The sequence below is a fragment of the Trachemys scripta genome, chromosome 15 (genome assembly GCF_013100865.1).
Source record: "Trachemys scripta elegans isolate TJP31775 chromosome 15, CAS_Tse_1.0, whole genome shotgun sequence".
NCBI classification, from domain to species: Eukaryota; Metazoa; Chordata; order Testudines; family Emydidae; genus Trachemys; species Trachemys scripta.
The window spans coordinates 27,607,696-27,627,197 of record NC_048312.1 but is presented as its reverse complement, the minus strand read 5'-3'; the positions used below and the strand labels follow the sequence as shown (position 1 = coordinate 27,627,197).

General features: G+C 48.4%; 1 protein-coding gene across 1 annotated transcript in view; it reads right to left on the bottom strand.

Annotated features, from left to right (window-relative positions):
* Window positions 1-1,889: 1,889 nt before the first annotated feature.
* RTN4R (reticulon 4 receptor) overlaps window positions 1,890-19,502 on the bottom strand; it is a 111,267-nt gene continuing 93,654 nt past the window's right edge. Inside the window, exon 2 of the mRNA XM_034791613.1 lies at window positions 1,890-3,466. Coding sequence (XP_034647504.1) covers window positions 2,037-3,466 — 1,430 coding nt within the window. The 3' untranslated portion in view covers window positions 1,890-2,036. The remainder of the gene's footprint in view (window positions 3,467-19,502) is intronic.

Below are 19,502 nucleotides of genomic sequence, written 5' to 3'. Positions count from 1 at the left end.
GAATAACCTGGGATACAAAGAGACAGGTCTGGTTTTAATACAAAAGAAACCATAGAATCATAGAATCATAGAATATCAGGGTTGGAAGGGATCTCAGGAGGTCATCTAGTCCAACCCCCAGCTCAAAGCAGGACCAATCCCCAACTAAATCATCCCAGCCAGGGCTTTGTCAAGCTGGGCCTTAAAAACCTCCAAGGAAGGAGATTCCACCACCTCCTTAGGTAACCCATTCCAGTGCTTCACCACCCTCCTAGTGAAATAGTGTTTCCTAATATCCAACCTAGACCTCCCCCACTGAAACTTGAGACCATTACTCCTTGTTCTGTCATCTGCCCCCACTGAGAACAGCCGAGCTCCATCCTCTTTGGAACCCCCCTTCAGGTAGTTGAAAGCAGCTATCAAATCCCCCCTCCTTCTTCTCTTCTGGAGACTAAACAATCCCAGTTCCCTCAGCCTCTCCTCATAAGTCATGTGCTCCAGTCCCCTAATCATTTTTGTTGCTCTCCACTGGACTCTTTCCAATTTTTCCACATCCTTCTTGTAGTGTGGGGCCCAAAACTGGACACACTACTCCAGATGAGGCCTCACCAATGTCGAATAAAGGGGAACGATCACGTTCCTCGATCTGCTGGCAATGCCCCTACTTATACAGCCCAAAATGCCGTTAGCCTTCTTGGCAACAAGAGCACACTGTTGACGGATTTCTATCCAAGGTACTTTATGAGCCCATCACCATGGTATCCGAGCACCTCACTGACAACAATGTATTTATCTTCATAACACGAGGGTGCATTATTCCCATTATACAGATGGGAAAGCGAGCTGCAGGGCTAATGAAGTGAATTCCACCAGACCCCCGGGGCAGGCCACCCAGATCTCCTTGATACCCAGCCATTGCTTGACCACAAGGCCATGTTTATTGTCTAGCAGCAGCCTGTCTGGGGCTATGGTTCCTGGTTGAGAAGCCCAAATGTGAACACAGCATTGCTCTGGAAACACTTCCTGACTATTAGCAGTCAGATTCAGTAATTTGTACAGGCCTAAAGAAAAATGCCCCATATGACTCCTGTGAGCGCTCAGGATTGCTTAGTCACCAGTCCTACACCAAAGAGTTTGGGACGTTTGGCTTGGAGGGGGCTGGGTTAATATTTCCAGCTATTCTGAGCATCTTGAAATATGCATGAGATGTTGGGGGAAGCTGTGGGACAGGTGGGAAGGGAAGCTGGAGCATTAGCACAGTATGTTTCATGCAAGGAAATCCTTTGTTGGTGCCAATTAAAGATTGCATAATGGTGCAATGCATGTCTCATTTATTGCCTTCACATTAAATATTGGACCCTACCGCCGAGGCCTGAAGTTAAATGAGAAGATCTGACCCCCTTTTTATTTTCCAAGCTTTTCAGTTAACCAGCATGCTTCACCTCTTGCGGATGACGACAGCTTAGGAAAAAGAAATCTTTATTTTATATTTTTTTGTATACTTGTACACAAGTAAAATAAAATGCATATCTATATATACTGCAATCTTGTGAAGGAAAAGGCAGCATTCTTTAACAAATGCTGCCCATAAACATGGCATGACGGAAATGAACACGGTAAAACTGCAATATTCATAAACATAGGAGTAAAGTAGCATCAAATGCATCACCTCCGCAAATGGGAACTTGCAACGCCGTTCAGTATGAGTTCAAGTTACAAACAAATTTTAAACATTCTTTCAGGAGCATTTTCTTACATACTCTTTTGGTGTGTGTGTGTGTGTGTATAAATTCTATTTCTTTACCATCTGCTGTAGCAACAGCTGCTATGTGAGTAAGTGCAGTTCCAAAGACCAAAGGTATAACTCACAGGTTTCAGGACAAATAAATTATGTACATCTTGGTTTTGTCTTTTTTTTTTTATAAAGGCATCCAGTTAACTTTTGTGTAACAAAGCTTTCTTGGGGTGTATAGCAGTTTGCTTCACTCTTGCAACATTTATGGAGGTCAGCAAAATTCTGGTGTTAACGTGTCATTGGCCAAGGGAAAGAGTTGCTTTTAGCAGAACAACAGTAAGCTCCACACCAAGAGGGGAAGCAAAAGATTTAGGCTTGGCTGTAATGTGGAGCTGTTTCCTTGTTGGGTGAGGCGGCACTGGGCCTTCGACTTGTTTTTTTTCGAGCACCCCTGCCTCTTTTTGGTTGGGACTGTGGAGGGTTGAATGGGAGCTAGGAATTCTGGTTTCAACTTGGTCAATGGAGGGTCTACAACGCTGGGGAAGGTCCCAAAAGGGGAGTCGTTTATCTGCTTGTTGCTCCCGTTTTTGGAAGGGTCCGTTTCGATGTACTTGGTCTTGGACATGTTCTCCTTGTCTTTGAAAGGGTTGTTGGGGGACGGACGGCTGCTATGTGAAGATGGACTTGCCTTGCCCTTGGCTTCATAAATAAAGGATTTATCCGTTTCCGGTTGGCAGCACTTCTGGGTGCCGTCCCGGGAATTTAGAGGGGAGTCGGTGGTTGGCAGTTTGCCAGATCTGGTCTTAGTACTAAAAACACTTGTTCTTATCTGATTGAAAGAGTCGATACATCCTTCCAAGTCGCTGCTCTGCAGTCTTTTGAGGTCTCTCCCTGCCAAGTTAGTGGGCAGATGGCACTCCAGCTCCGATGAAGATCCTTTAAACTGTTTAAACCAATTCCAGAGGGACTGAGCCTGACAATCACAGATCCACTGGTTGCTATTTAAACGAAGGTATTGGAGGGACACCAAGGGAGCCATCGTTTCTCCAGTGAGCACCGTCAAGTTGTTATTGAACAGATACAAGGTCATCACTTTCCCCAGGTCATGAAAAGACCTGCGGTGAACCAGGCTGATTCTGTTCTGGTGCAACAGGAGCCGATCCAGGTTGATCAGCCCACGAAAGACATTCTCTGACAAGCTCTTAATTTTATTACCATGCAAAAACAGGTAGGTGAGATTTGCAAGATCTAGGAAAGTGTCATCAAGCAGGTTCTGCAGGTTATTATCCTGAAGGTAGAGATGCTGCAAGGAGAACAACCCTCGGAAAAGCCCTGTGGAGAGCTCCAGGAGCCCACAGCGATCCAGGTGTAAGGCGTGAAGGTGAATGAGACCCCGGAAAGTGGTGGGATTGATGGACTTCAAGTTCACATTGTCACTGAGGTCTAACTCCTCCAGTTTGTCAAGCCCATAAAATGCCCTGGACTCGATGAGGCTGATGTTGTTGGAATGGATCCAAAGGATCGTCATGTTGCGGCAGGAACTGAAGCTGGTGGACCTCACCAGGGTTATCTTGTTATTGTGCAGGAAGATGCGCTGGGTCTGTATGGGGATCTCAGTGGGGATTACTGTCAGTCCCTGCTGCTGACAGCTTATTGTGATCTTGGGTTCACTGTAGCATACACACGCCCCGGGGCAAGATTCCACTTCCGACTGGATGTTCAAGCAAAGCACCAAAATCAGCAGTTTGCTTCCTAAAGGACAACAAAAATAGAAAGTAAATTAGAGTCAGTTACAGGAGAGCATTTTTCTCTGCAACTCATGTATTAGGCTGAAATTCACCTTTGCAAGTGCATTGCATTAACCACGCGGTATCCACAAACAGCATGGGCCAGGGGAGCCAAACAATTACAATAAAGAATGAAAACTCTTCTGCCACTCAACACAATAGTTAAAATCAATGTACGCTTGGAGAGAGTCTGAATGCTGCATCGGTCTGTCACACTTGGGAGGCCTCAGAACTAGACCACAAGTGGAAATTAGTATCCTTATCATTTATGTGTAGTGGGTATTGCATTGTGTGTTGTGACGATCAGGAAGTGGAGGGAGGCTCTGGATAAATGTCCTAACACAGAGACAGTCCCTACCCCAAAATAGTAAAGAGCCTTACTCCCTGGAGGCATTTCTTTCCATCGCAGAATCACCGCACCGTTTAGCACTATTCAACACTAGGACCAGGTCTACGCTACAGCCCTATATCGGTATAAATACGTCGCTCAAGGGGGTGACAAATCCACGCCCCTGAGTGACATAGTTATGCTAATCTAACTCCCGGGAAGATAGTGCTATATTGGTGGGACAGCACTATGTTGGCTGCACCGCTGTACATGAAGACAAGCCCTCTGCTCAGGAATCAGGGGGTTGCCGTGTTAGTCTGTATCCACAAAAACAACGACGAGTCTGGTGGCACCTTAAAGACTAACAGATTTATTTGGGCATAAGCTTTCGTGGGTAAAAAACCCACTTCTTCAGATGCATGGAGTGAAAGCTACAGATGCAGGCATTATATACTGACACATGGAGAGCAGGGAGTTACCTCACAAGTGGAGAACCAGTATTGACAGGGCCAATTCAATCAGGGTGGATGTAGTCCACTCCCAATAATTGATGAGGAGGTGTCAATTCCAGGAGAGGCAAAGCTGCTTCTGTAATGAGCCAGCCACTCCCAGTCCCTAGTCAAGCCCAAATTATGTCTCATGATATAATGCCTGTATCTGTAACTTTCACTCCATGCATCTGAAGTGGGTTTTTTACCCACGAAACCTTATGCCCAAATAAATCTGTTCCCCTGCGCAGGAGTGGCCCGGGGGGGGATGGCAGAGGGTGCACTGGCCAGGCATGGGTTGCATTATGCCAGGTGGTGCTGGTGCTACCCTTTTAGTTCCTCTTAGTCTGGCACACCACAACCCAGGCTGCATCCTCTGCCATCCCAGCCACCCACAAGCAGGTATGTGAATGTACAGAAATGTGAACTAGCATCTCTTCTTGTGCCTTTCCATCAGCTCTCTCTGCACTAACCCCTTTGTCCGGCAGGAAATGATTGCATCCGACTCTCAGAAGAACTGACAAGCCAAGCATGTTTATAGAGAGGCACTAGGGCATTGGGCTTCATTTCTGCCTCTTCTAATGCTGATCATTTTGCCAGCCAAGTGCTATGTGATCTCATACCTTGGCCTTCCCTTTTCTCCTGGGAAATCCATGCAGTCCCTCCGAAACAGCAGCTGGGCATGGCTTATGCTTGCCAGAGGGTGACGCTATGCTGGACGCAGGTTGTGCCCAGCCGGATTCAAGGACCCCGGAGAGTTTGCATCACAGGAGAATCTTTCAGTTGTGCTTTGTGTGCGCAATGAGTGTGAAATGGCAACACATTTGCATGCTGAATCTCACGACAAGGTGCTGAGGCCCAGACCCTCCAATGGGAGTTCATGCCTAAATACCTTTGAGGAGCTGGGCTTGTGTGCTTTCAACTCCCAGTGAAGCTGGTGAGAGCTGAGAGCAGTCGGCCCTCACAGGGCCCGGGCCCAGCCCCAAATACGCATTAGCAAAAACCTCACAATGCAAGGTAGGTGACTTTTGAGGTGCATGCATGGCCAGATTAATCTTTTGTGGGCCTTCTTGGCACTCAGACTGTGCCCCCTCCCTTGGCCCCCCTCCCCAAGGCCCGTCCCCTGCTTGGCCTCTCCTCCCTCCCCTGCCCCCGGTCGAGACCCTGCCCTGCCGCTTGCAGAGAGGGAGGGAAGGAGTGGAGAGGAGTGAGCAGGTGGTGGGCAGGGCTTCAGGGGGAAGGGGCCGAGTGGGGGCAGAGCCTCAGGGCAGAGTGCAAGTGGAGTGGGGGGGGGGCAGTGCCACGGTCTGGGCGCCAGGGCCACTTCTGAGTGTGGGGCTGGCACCACAGCGCCATTGGCGCCGTCGTAAACCCGGTTCTGGGTACATGCCTGGTTGTGAAATGAGACACGCTACAGGCGACAGGTCCGGTGTGTTCTCCTCTCTCCGGAACCCAGAAACCCACAGGGAGACAGCAAGAGATGAATCTTACCCTGGGCCCATCGCCCCAGCGAGAACTACAGGCTGAGATTAGCCTGGGGAACCTGGGAAGGCATTTTTAACAGGGTTCTGCTAGCAATTAGCAGCCATGTAATTAGCTTGTTCCCTCTAACTAATCTGCTGAACCACGATCTGAAAGCAGCAGTGACAGCACATGCCCGTTTGTGAAATGCCCCATGCCGTTTGGAACACATGATCGTCAAACACATGTGTCTCCATGCCAGCTCATCACAGCACCTGGCGCGAAGGAGACACGCTCCTCTCATGAGCCGGGAAAGTCCTCGCCAAGGGACAAAGAGCACCTTTCTGTATTTGTTTCTAGGGCAGGTTTGGGCTTTGTTAAGAAACTGGAAATGTTGGTCATGCATTTTAATGCCTCTTTACATCTACATTAAAAGTAGCAGCTTGAGAGTTGAGATCAGAGAGTCAGGCTAGGGTGACCAGACAGCAAATGTGAAAAAATCAGGACAGGGGGTGGGAGGTAATAGGAGCCAATCTAAGAAAAAAGACCCCAAAATCGGGACTGTCCCTATAAAATCAGGGCATCTGGTCACCCTAAGTCAGGCAGACCAAGACACTGACACGGAACCAGACAAATGAGCGGGACACAGAGAAAGTCCTGTCAGTTCCAGCTAATGTAGGTGCAATGGAATCAAAACACCGCTCTCGAATGGCTGACTGCATTTCACAGGCAAGCCTGAAAGCCAATACTGTATCTAATGCAATCTCCTCATCTCTGAGTCTAAGTAGCAACTTCAAACTCAGATGATAAGAGCATAAATCATATGGAAATTCTACCAAACTGTTTACTGAAGCAACGACAAAGGTATCAAAGCGGCTGAGGGGGAAGAGGCTCTTTCACGTGATAAAAGGCTGGAAACCTAGACGCGTGCTTCACTCCTGTCATAAAAATTCACTCGGCAGAGCTAATAAATCGGTTGCTGATCCAATAGTCCCAGATAGACATGAGATTCCTGTACATCATATTTCACTTGGGAGAAGAAACCTCCCCAGCACGTTGGGATAATTCTAGCCTGATATTATTATGTGCTGTGCCTCCCTGGAAGGCGGCGTGTTGGGCTCAGTATTATGACACATTCTGGCTGGCTTGTCATGTTTTGACATATCACAACCCGTTGTATGGAGTAAAGTAACACAAGGCAACTGAAGTCTCCTGCTGGGGAGGTGTCACGCCGGGAGGAGCCTCTTGGGAAATTAAAACAATCCCGGCATCTCGCTGGCCAGCACGATTCCTCTCCCGCTAAGACAGAAAACCGGCAGGAAAGGAAATATGTCTTTCTGGAGGTTTCTTCAGCAGCGTGATTCATAGCACCAGGGGGTCAGGGATGGCGCTAGAGGGGTGGAATTCAGTCGGCACCACAGCAGCATCCGCTCCATTGTAACACAGCATCCAGGCTACACGTCTTGCCTGGCAAATCAGGGCTGCTTCCAGCGCTTCCTCCCCTGCATTTACAAGAGTGCAGGGCCTAAAACCGACCTGGGAGCAAATCGAACTCGGCCCTGGATGCACCACACGTGCCCTGCCAATACGTGAGGGGGGCACAACAGAACCAATGCAGAAGACAGAAATCGGTGTGACGGCACATCCATCTCCAGCCCCAGACAGGGGCCGGCAACGCTTGTGTATATACCGCTCCTCCCACGCACAAGGGACTGGGATCGCATGTCACTATACCCCCCATCCTCCTCCTCAGAGCTATATCGCCTGCTTTCAGTCCTGTCCATTCGGGTGTTTTGTACCATTGTGCACAGTGAGGGCCCTGCAGGTCCCTGGTGGTGGCCACAGCTGCTGGCTGTAGGCCCAGGCCTAGCCCCAGTCTCTTGGCCTACAGAGCCAGAAGTGTGGCAGTGTTTCTTCCCAGCCCACAGGAGCAGAAGGAAGGTGACAGGCCTTGCTCCTGCTGCTGGGAGCCCGTCAGTGCTTTGATTCCTGCTGCTAGAGAAGCAGAGGAGGGGATGTAATTCCAGGCACCACAAGCCTCTCTGCCGCTCTGGCTTTTAGTTAGTGAGCTCGGTGCTAGCGAGTGGCTCCTTTCGCCCCAGACAGCTCCTGTCAATGGTCTCCCCAGCCTTTTCTCGCTTCCAGTTTGTTTCCCTTTGTTGGGCTGGGCCCTGCGCTCACAGGGCTCTCAGCGCCGGTCACCAGGAGCCTGGCCAACTTCCCCAGCCATCACAGCGGGACCCAGGATAGGCTGCTGGGGCCCACACCAGCGCCGCAGCCCCCAGCAATGGAAGAGTTCGGCGTAGGGCTGCCAAGTTTGGTTGGCCGTATTACTGGAGGCTTCGTCCCATGACATCATCTTTAATTAAAGATTCAGCTTTAATTCCTGGAGACTCCAGGACAGTCCTGGAGGGCTGGCAACCCTACTTCAATGAGGCAGGGGCACTCGCTCTCCTCCCAGCCCCCCCACCCCTCTGAGGGCACAGCAGCTATTTCAGTGCACTTGCCATGGCAGCAGGTGGGGGGGGGGCATGCAGCGACAAGGGCGCATCTTAGGGGTGGCATTTCCTCTGGACAAAATAGCCCCATCCCAGTGTCCCAGCGTTTGGATGGGGCTTTGACTGGGAGCTGGAACATGGAGCTGGGTTCTATTTATTTGTCAGTGTGCATGTGTGTGTAGTAGGTGGGGGTGTTTGTGAGTGTGTGTTGGATAGTGTGTGGGCAAGTTTGCTATGTTTATTAGTAGTATTTGTACTGAGGGAGCCAGTACAAATTTTAAGCTGCCATGGAATAAAAGGGAAGGTCCTTTCATGGATCGAGAACTGGTTAAAAGACAGGGAACAAAGGGTAAGAATTAATGGTAAATTCTCAGAATGGAGAGGGGTAACTAGTGGTGTTCCCCAAGGGTCAGTCCTCGGACTGATCCTATTCAACTTATTCATAAATGATCTGGGGAAAGGGGTAAAAAGTGAGGTGGCAAAGTTTCCAGATGATACTATACTGCTCAAGATAGTTAAGTCCAAAGCAGACTGTGAAGAACTTCAAAAAGATCTCACAAAACTAAGTGATTGGGCAACAAAATGCCAATGAAATGTAATGTGGATAAATGTAAAGTAATGCACATTGGAAAAAATAACCCCAACTATACATACAATATGATGGGGGCTAATTTAGCTACAACAGGTAAGGAAAAAGATCTTGGAGTCATCCCTTCCAACCCTAATCTTCTATGATTCTATGATTTGGGGGTATTTTAAGAGCTGTTTCAGACAGAGTGTGTGTGAATGTGTGTTTGTCCATGTGCCTGCTTGCCTGTTTCTGTTTGTATATATGTATGGGCCTCCTCCATCTCTCTTTCCTCTTCAATTCCCTGTCCCTCCCTCCATCTTCCTCTGCTCCTTCTTTTTCTCTCATCCTCCCCCTTCCTCCCCCATGTGCTTTCTAGTTTCCCTACCTTGGGAGCTGACAGTTAACAGGGACCCAGCCTGTGGGAACAACAGCCTTGTCTTTGTGGCCTGGGCAGCTCTTTGTGTTTTGTCCATCACCATTCACACCCTGCTGCCTCTGATTACCCGGAGCACAGAGCAGAGAAGAAAGCATTGGCACCGCAGATACAACAGAGATGTCGCACAAACCAGCCAGGACAGCGGCCTGCAACCTCTCAACCCTGTGAACAGGGTTAACTGAGTCCGAATAAAGGGGCCCAATCCTGGGAGGGGCTGAGCATCTGCAACTGTTGGGGGCCCCAACGGGAGTGGCTGGTGCTCAGGATCCCTTCGGATCGAGCCCCTGGGGCGATGTCAGTTGCCGAGGGAACCAATGCTGGGGGGATTTGACTTCTGCGAGTTAAAAGAGGCCTGGTGTCATCTCCTGCCGTAGGGTTGCCAACTTGGTAATATTTAAAAACCGGACACTCCAGCAGGAGTGCCAGAACCTCCCCCGAAGCCCCACCCCGTCCCCGAAGCCCTACCCCTTCCCCGAAGCCCCACCTCTTCTCCTACGGACCCGCCCCTGCCCTGCCTCTTCAGGAGGCCACACCCCCATTTGCTCTTCTTCTCCCCTCCCCCCATTGGGTCACTGCTTTTCCCCCCCACCCCCTCCTGACACAGGTAGAAGGCAGCTCCAGCTGACCAGGGGCTGGCACAGGTGACGACTCGGCGCCTCCCCATCTCCCGCACCCATGGTCACTGGACTTTGGGTGTCCAGTCAGTAGCTCTGACTGGATACTGTCAGGTCCCCTTTTCGACCGGACTCTCTGGTTGAAAACCAGACACCTGCCCATGCCCCAGACCAGAGCAAGGCCCTGGCTGTGTGTCTGTTAACCAGCCCATTCCCTTCCCTGTATGCAGAGAGCCTGCAACCCTGCAGGGCACTGCAGCTACGCCACTATGGGACTCGGAGTCCACAGGGTGGACTCTGCCAGCACCCAGCCGGGCCCCTGATGTTGCCACCTGAACAAGAGAAGGCAGGTAACCAAAGGGATGGGCCTGGGGAGGGAGAGCAGGGGCCCAGCTACACCAGTGCCTGACTGGTACGTTTCCAATACAATTGCTTGTTTTCCCCGAGTTCTGCATTGCAAGCCCAGCTGGGGGTTCCAGTTCACTGCAGGGCCCCATATCCGCCCAGTCTAATGGCCCTGAATTATGTCCCACAGATTGGGAGAAAGGAGACAGCAGACTCCTCCACCCACCCAGCATGCTCCCACAGGATCAACCACTGCACTTCAGCACAGAGCCCCAGACCAGGCCCACCACCTCTAGCGCTGTTTCAATCCCCACCCATCTCTGTGGAGGTAAAGACCCTCAGGGGGAGATTGATTCCAAATCCCCATGAGGGACCATTCCCTTCTCCCTTCCAGATCATGATTAAAACCTTACTGGTTTAAAACACAGTTCCGGTCAAAAGCAAAAGATAAAAAGAAAACTCAGCACCTGGCACCTTCCAAGAGCTTGGCTTGGAGTTTTGCATTTGTCCCTCCTGAGCTTTCTTTAAAGCCAGAAACCTCCTCCAGTCAAACAGCAGCACTTCCCCTTTGCCATACAAGTGTTATGACTCATGGAACTGGGAAGCAATTAAAGTGGGTCCATTAGCTGCCTTTCTGCTAGTCCCACGTGCGATCGCATTGTCAAACACAGCAATTAGAAAGAAAAGGCTCCTGGGGCCTCTAATAGACGCTTTGCAAACTTTCTAAGAGGCCAAAGCAAAATGCAATTTTCTGCAGTTTGCAGAGCCAGAACCTTTCCCTCCCGCTTTCCTCTTGTCTCTATTGATTTGGAGATATTATAATGCAGCTTTACTACAGTGGAGGGTCAATAATCATTTGAATTCACTCCGGGTTGGACATAAAGGGGCTACTTTACAATATAAAACCTTTTGCTGATGCAAACAGCACTTTACTTTTGTTTATAGCATATGGCGTGAGGAGAGCGGCTTAATTCCCAGCTGTAAATTGCTATTGTTTGAAATTCACCCTATGGCTTTTAAGCCCATTTTGCAAAGTAACTTCAGTTTCTCCTCTATTTTTGACTGAGGCGGAAGGATTTTGGGGGGAGCAGGGGTTATGTGTTTTAGGTTGTATGTGTGCTGGTAGGTTAATGGGGTACAAGTTTGGGGGGGAGGGGCTAGTCTCATGCCAGTAATTACATCCACATGGAGTGGGGAAGAGTACCCCATAACCTGGATAGCAGCATTCAGGGGGAATCAACCTTATTACCACGCCCCCATGGGGGAGAAGTACCCTCCATGACTGTTAATGGGAACCATGCACCCCCAGCCGGTGAGAGAACAATCCAATTTGTGTCCAGGGTACCTATAACCCCATATTAACTACACCCTTCAGTGCTACATGCTGAGCCAATCCTTTGAGCTCCGTCTCCATCAACCTTCAGGGCTGCATGTGTGTAGAGAGCCAGTACGATTTAGCTTAACAAAGAGAAGGTGAAGGGGGTGACCGGATTGCAGCCTATAAGTATCTACATGGGGAACAAATATTTAATAATGAGCTCTAACACAATCCAGTGGCTGGAAGCTGAAGTTAGAGAAAGTCAGACTGAAAATAAGATGTAAATTTTTAACGGAGAGAGTAATTAACCACTGGAGCAATTTAATTTGCCAAGGGGCGTGGTGGATTCCCCATCACTGACAATTTTAAAATCAAGATGGGATGTGTTTCTAAAAGCTCTGCTCTAGGAATTATTCTGGGGCAAGTCTCTGGTCTGTGTGATACAGGAGGTCAGACTAGATGACCACAGTGGTCCCCGCTGACCTTAGAATCTATGAATGGGACCTTGGTGGTACAGTAATATACATTAATAAAGATGACCTACTTGAGAACTATGTTAAAAGAAAGTTATTTGGTTTGCAAAGTCAAGCACTCAAACGTTAGGAAATGCCGGTCATCAGCGCAACCTTAATTCTGTCTCCTTGTCCATCTACCCTGTGCACTGAATGAGGTGTTGTCCTGTGGAAAAAATAATCCGTGAGCATGTCATTAAAGATTGCGCCGCAATGTATATGCGCAAGATGAATAGGCAACTGGAAAGCTGGCATTCCCTCCCTTTTGAGTGCTCAACTTTGCAATCTCAATAACATTCTTTTAAGTTTTTTATTTGGTATGTAATATCTTAGGGGGTTATTTTTAAGGAAAAAAGGTAAACACAAGTTCTATGGTGTGCAACCAGGGTGGATAAAAATCAATGATTTTAAAACAATTACATTCAAAATCTGATTTTTTTATTTAAATTAGATGGTTTAAAATGTAAATTAAATACAGTTTTTTCTTTTAAAATAAACCTATTTAATTTACATTAAAATTGACAACATACCTGAGGACTTAAACTTACCATAAACTGTTAGAATAATTTAAATAAAGAATAATAATATTCAAGCGGCATACGTTTGCTGCCAAAGTTTTAAGGAAAGTCAAAGGACTGAACTGGTGGAAGTTGCTGGCTAAGGCTAGGTCTACACTACTGGGGGGAGGGTCCACCTAAGATATGCAACTTCAGCTACGTGAATAGCGTAGCTGAAGTTGCGTATTTTAGGTCTACTTACCTAGCTGTGAGGACGGCGGCGAGTCGGCCGCTGCCGCTCCCCCATCGACTCCGCTTCCGCCTCTCGCTGCGGTGGATTTCCGGAGTTGACGGCAGAGCCATCGGGGATCGATTTTATCGCATCTACACTAGACGCGATAAATCGATCCCCGATAGATAGATCACTACCCGCCGATCCGGCGGGTAGTAAAGGCATGCCCTAAGAGTATGTTGAAGGGCTAAACTAGCATTCAACAGCAGTAGCTTCTTCTGCAGATATAGAGGGAATATTTTCTCCATTTCAGTTTATTCAATTAGTTCAGTTCAATGACTAGTTCATTCAAAGTTAAGAAACTGATTGAGAGTTGAAAAAGCAGGAAAGCTTGTTTGCCTCTTCCAGTCTATAAATAAAATCTAAGTGTGACAGCATGAGATTCACTAGTTCTAAAATTTCAACGGACATGGTGACCAGAAACAACCAGTTCTATTCACTAGCTACAGATCATATTTCCTGTGTTTCAAAAATCAGTTAGGTTTAAATGCAAAACATGTTTTGATAAACTTTCTTTTTTTAATGTATCCAGCACATGTAAGGTAGATTTATTTAACTAATAAAAACAATTTTAAAATGCTGTGTTTGTGCATTTTTAATTGAATTCCAAATTCCATCCAACTGCAGCTGGATACAAATCAAAAGTAAAGCATTAATCATCACCTTGTAAATAAGAAATGCAACATTCCGCACTTTCTAACAAAATAAAAATGTAAAAATGAAGAATCTGAATAAATGCATGTTAAGCAATGTAATTGCTTAAATAAACGGGTACAGATATAGTACTTCCTCCTGGTTAGCAAAAAGAAGTATCAAATTATACCAGCAATACGAATCAACCTTTCCTTAAGATAATTAAATGTAAAAATACAAAATGAGGTTTAAATTGATTCTTTAAAGCAACATTTCTTACTTCCCCCCCATCATGAAACATTAGCAGGGTTTGAACCCCAAACCTTCAACGTAGAACACTACAATTTGAGCTAAGCAATTAGCTAATAGTAGTAAACAGCTGCTATCTCAGAGGGGAATCGCAGCTTGCTGGGGCCATGTGTTAGTTCTGCTAGGAGTTATCCAGGCTGGCTCTATTTCCCCCTAACCACTCCAGCGACCCTCAGGTGTTCCTAGTACTTTGGCAGTAGCGTTAGCCCAGACTTGGAATGCTTGTGTTTAGTTATTACGTGGGCAGGCTGTAAACATTTCCCCAAGGAAATGGCGATTTTTTAGCAGTTGATATTTCAGTAAATCTGAAAGGAATTCCATGGGGAACAAAAAAGGCACTTCTCTAGCCTGAGGGCTTTTCCCCTGACAAATTTCAAAAGCCTTCTGCAAACCATAGAAATGTGAAATCTTCTCTAAGAAAAGGTTGCAGGAATCTTTCTATTATGAAAAGTGTCAGCCAACTTAATGTCACTAGAGCTCAGCTCCCCCTTATGATGATAGCAATAACAACAACACCAATTCAGCTAATATTTCCCTATTGTGGGCAGGGAATGAGAAAGCCACATTCTGTGGCTATGGAGTTTGCTGTAGAACCCACCTCTTCTTCCCAAAGAATCATGCTCCAGAATCTCAGCTTTCCTTCAAACAAAAATGTTCCCAGATCTCAGCTGCACAGAAAACCTTAACATGTGATCAATGCAGTAACGTCTTCCTGAGTCTGGAGACAGCCTGAAACGATAGCTCTCAGTGGCATGAGCCACCCAATTCAGCTTTAAGAGTTAAAGGGTTGTTACAAAACTGGGCCTCCCGCATGGTTGTGCAATTGGGAGAAAAGGGAGCCAGGAGCCTCTCTCCTTTTTTACATCCCCCTCACAGGGCTCAGTACGTCCTTGTGCTTAGCAAAAGCAAGTAGGTAATTTAGTGCTGGGGTAGCACAATACCTCCAGGAGCTCATGCTGTATCATTCTGCCTGGAATGTCCTAGGGCCCCCATTCAGATCTTCAATGTGAGGTCACTACTACCAGAAATTTCAGTGTGTCAGTGTCCTGCACAGAAACAAACTGTTTAGGTCCTGAATGACCAGTATCTAAGGTAGTGCAGGGAGTGGGAGAAACTCCAGGGGAATGGGCTCCTTTCCCACTACCCTAGAGAAGAACTGTGTTTGCCCTGTGCCAAGAAAGTGACTGTTAACAATAATCATCTCCTCTAAAACACTCTCATACAAAGTGCTCTATGGCCTGACTGCACAATTCTAGAATCCCTAGGGATACAGATCCAAAATCAGCCATTTCTGGAACCCAGCAGCGATCCCACACCAACAGCATGGCACAGCAAGGAGTTTCTCATGAAGATCAATGTTGCCATGATACTGCAGGTGGAGCGTAGGAAGATGGAATGGAATCACTGAGCTGGGATCTGGCCCAGATATCAGAGTTAACACTTCCTTTGCTCTTGCATAGAACACAGTGGATTATCCTGGATTATCACAAGAAGCTAGGATCTTGGTTTTATATCTCATCCCAAAGATGGCACTTCCAGCAGCACAGTCCCACAATGCCCCAGGCCGTTCACTGGCTCAGCACTGCCCCAGAGTGAGGAGTCCCACCAGATGAATTGCCACGGGCAGCCCCTGAAGCACAAGTGCCACCTAGAACCACTCTGGGGTGACTGATTTTGAACACAGGAATGTTTTCAATTGTCAGTGTCATTTCTTGAAGAAACAGCTCCTGCTGTATTACTAGGCTTGGCTGAATTCCATTTTTTAATTTTGACAGATAATATCAATGTTTATTTTTAGGCATTTTTTCCATTTCTGTAAACTGAAATTTTCACAGTTGAGCAAAATTATGAGTTTTAAGCATTTTCTTTTATTTTTATCTATTTAGATTTTCACACTCGTGGGAAATGATGGGGGAGGGGTCAGACCGTGGACGTTGAGAGTCACAAAGTTAAGGCTTTATAACCGTTAAAACACAAATTGTCAACATCACTTGATAAAATATACACAGTAAATATCCCTTAAATCAAACTCTGACTTCTCAAGCAGCATTTTTCTTACTCTGCCTATCTGTGAATTTCGACTGTTAACAATGGAAATATATGTGGTGGTTTGTGTGTGTACTCTCGAGTTGTTTCTAAAATTAGTAGACCTGGGTTCTACTTCCCCCATGGACTTCCTGTCTGACCTCCGGCTGGTACCTTACCTTAGGGACAGAGTTTCAAAGGTTTTTAGGCACCCAAAGATGCATCTAGGCATCTAGTGGGGTTTACAAAGCACCTGACCTTCTAGGCACTTTTGAAAATCCCACTAGGTGCCTGCATACTTTTGAAAATCTGGCCTTTAGTCTGTGTGTGCCTCAGTGCCCCTCATGTACAATGGGGATAACAGCACTGCTCTTCCTCAGTGGGTCTGTGAGGAGAAATTGGTTAGACATTGTGAGGTGCTCAGATACTAGGGTGAAGAGGTCACATAAGTACCACCGGTAGAGTGGGAACTTCTCTATACCACTGCTAGCCCTTCCCCTGGTTTTGTCTCCTTCTTTTCACCTATCCCCCTCCCATGGGCAGCAGGTGGAGAGGCTAGCCCCAGGCTCTGTCCCTTCCGCCTGCGTCCTCCCCCATGGCCGGAGCCCGAGGGCCCCCCCCAGCCAGAGCCACAAGCCCTCCCCGCTTGGAGAAGCCCGGAGTTTCCTCTCCCCTCAGCTGCAGGAGCCCCAGGCTGGCCAAAGCCCCAACCCGCCACCCATCCACCTGCCCGGAGGAGCCCCGGGCTAACCACAGCCCGAAACAACCCCCGACCTGCAGCCCAGAGTGCCTACATGTGCCTCCTCAGCCGCCCCGGAACCTGCATGGGGCATCATAAAGCAAAAAAATGTCGCCACCAAACCTCACAACCGGAGGTTCAGCGGCTGTGGCATCTCCCTCTTCTCTGAGCGTAACCTTGGCTCAGAGTCTCTCTGTCTGCACAGAGTGATTCCTGTTTTACAGGCTCATCTAAGGACTTCCAGATCCTTAGTTTAATTACCAGCCCTTTCTGATCTGAATCACCCTGCCTCTGTTTACCAGCAAAATGCTGACTCCCTGCCCCAGGGCACAAGCTGGGACCAGCACCTCTCCTCTGATGAACTCACATTCCACTCCTCAGGCTACAGGGCAGTTCAGAGCTCTGCCATGCCGCTGACCTGTGCCTGAGCAGAGCTCCTGTATGAAACTTGGGGAGAGAAGGGGGCAGGAGTCCCCCTCTCGCCCCCACTAAATGGCGCCCCTGGGAAGGGAGCCACAAATATTTCTGACCTCAGCACCATGGTGGAATCAGAGGTTTGTAAAAGTGTCTCTAAAGCCGGACAGGCTGCAGCATCAACCACTGGGACTGGAGGCCTAGTAACCCAGGGCAGCAAGGGCAAGCACACGGAGGGCAGGAGGGGAAAGAGCTGCTCACCCTAGGCACAGGTGGCAAAGCCCAGAGTAACTGTGCCAAGCTCCTGGGAGATGGTGGAGCCGTGGCACGAGCAGTGTGGCCAACCCTGGCGGTTCCATCGCAACGCTCATGATTTCAAAGTGGCATTTTCCTGCCTCATGAAAACATGATGGAAGGCGCCAAGTCGCAAATTGTCCCTTACAAAATGGCTGCCAGCTCCTCACAGCAGATGGTGGCCATTTCCCTACAATCTATCTGCACGGGGAAGGGAGGCTGCCCTTAATAAAGTTGGCTGACGCCCCCCACTGTTCTCAGTGAGACTGAAGCCAGGGCCACAGGCAACATGGCTGCCAGTTTATGGGTCAGGGGCTGGGCAGGACACAGGGACTGTGAGAGGCAGCAGAGACGTTGCAGCTGGGATTGGAGAATTGGGGAAGTAGGGCACTGGGGGGGCAAAAGGAGGCAGATTTCGGGGTGTCAGGAGAGTAGGGGGCAGGGGGAGGGAGGGGGTTCGGAGTGGGGCAAGTAGGAGAGGAGTGGGGAAGCAAGTGGAGGGAGGCCAGGAGGCATGACAGGGGAGGGGGAGTGGAGGGAGGCCCAGAGCAGGGTGAGGCAGCGGACAGTGGGGTGGAGGCGTGCTGCTCACTCTGAGACAAAGAACGGGGTGGGGAGTCAAGGAAGTGTTGTTTAAAAGGCTAAACCAGCCCATATGTTTTTTATGGTGCTATCGCTTATCTGAATGACTGATACAAGTTTAAATGGCCATGGCAACGCACCCCCCCAGAACAGGAATAGACGTTCTGTGTGTGAGTGCGACTCACAATGCCTTAATTAGGTCAGCAGCAAAGAGTCCTGTGGCACCTTATAGACTAGCAGACGTATAGGAGCAGGAGCTTTCGTGGGTGAATACCACTTCTTCGGATGCATGTAGTGGAAGTTCACCCACGAAAGCTCCTGCTCCAATACGTCTTTAGTCTATAAGGTGCCACAGGACTCTTTGCTGCTTGTACAGATCCAGACTAACATGGCTGCCCCTCTGATTCTTAATTAGGTCAGTGATTCTCAAACTACCATCCAGCCCTTCTTTTGTCATGGGAAATAAACGAGGGGGAGAGAAAATCTAGAATCGGGACAGAGTGAGGAAATGGAGAGCGTCTGCCCTTCCTCGGGGTGCGCAGGGGGCTAAATGGAGTCTCCATCCGAGCAGCCAGGGAGAGGCCGTGTGCATTCAAGGTCGACTTGTCAACCTGACGCCCTCGCACATGCACTGGCAGAGGAGAGAGGGGCGTTAACAAGTCGTAAGACCGACTACAACAGGATTTTTTGGTAATCTCATGATTGGGGGGAAAGGTTTGACTCATGATTTTTGATTTCTTGACATTGGCAAACACTGAATGAGAGGCAGGTTCTCTACCAGATGAGGGGAGCTGGCCTTGGAGCAAACCAGCTAAGGGAAGAGGAAGTCACAGGATCTCTCTGAAAGCACTCCTGGTTTCACCATACACCAGAGAATCCAGCCTCATCCACCAGAGAGAATCCCAAGGAGAAGGAAATCAGCCTAGCGTCTTCCTTCCCCAGTAAACCTGTGTCTTCCCCATCATCGTTTTCCCCACAATCCCCTGCCATCACAACCTGGGCCCTCACCGCTGTTCATTCCCCAGCTCCCCAGTACACGCTCCATGGTGCGCACGGTATGTTCTCTGATTCCCAGCTAAAAACCAGGACTGAGAGCTAATACGCATGTAAATCTGAATGCTGCTGCCCCTTATCAGATGTCAGCATTGTCTCCTATGCAGTTTCAGCATTCGACACACTTGGCTGCGCTATGTAGCTCTCTCATCCTCTCTCGCCAGATGTGAAACGAGACAGCCACAACTCTATAAATGCATTTCCCTAAGATGTGCAGACTCTGTGAAGCCAAACTAAACATGAATACAATGGGATGCTAATAATACACCTTCCTGCTTGCATGGAAACCAGCAAGATAGCACTGGGGGAAAGCTTCCAATCCCCTGCCTGCACACGGCTCTAGACTGATGAAGCCCCGCAGAATACACTGTATGGAAGGAACAATTAACTGAGTCCTACATTTTAAGGCCCGAAGAGACCATTATAATCATCTAGTTTGATCTGTATAACATAGGGCAAAGAATATCACCCAGTGATTCATGCACCAAATCCGTAATTTCTGCTTGAGCTGTAGCATATCTCTTGGAAATATACCCAGTCTTGATTAAAAGACTCGCTCCAGTTGATGGAATGCTTACCACAGCCCTTGAGA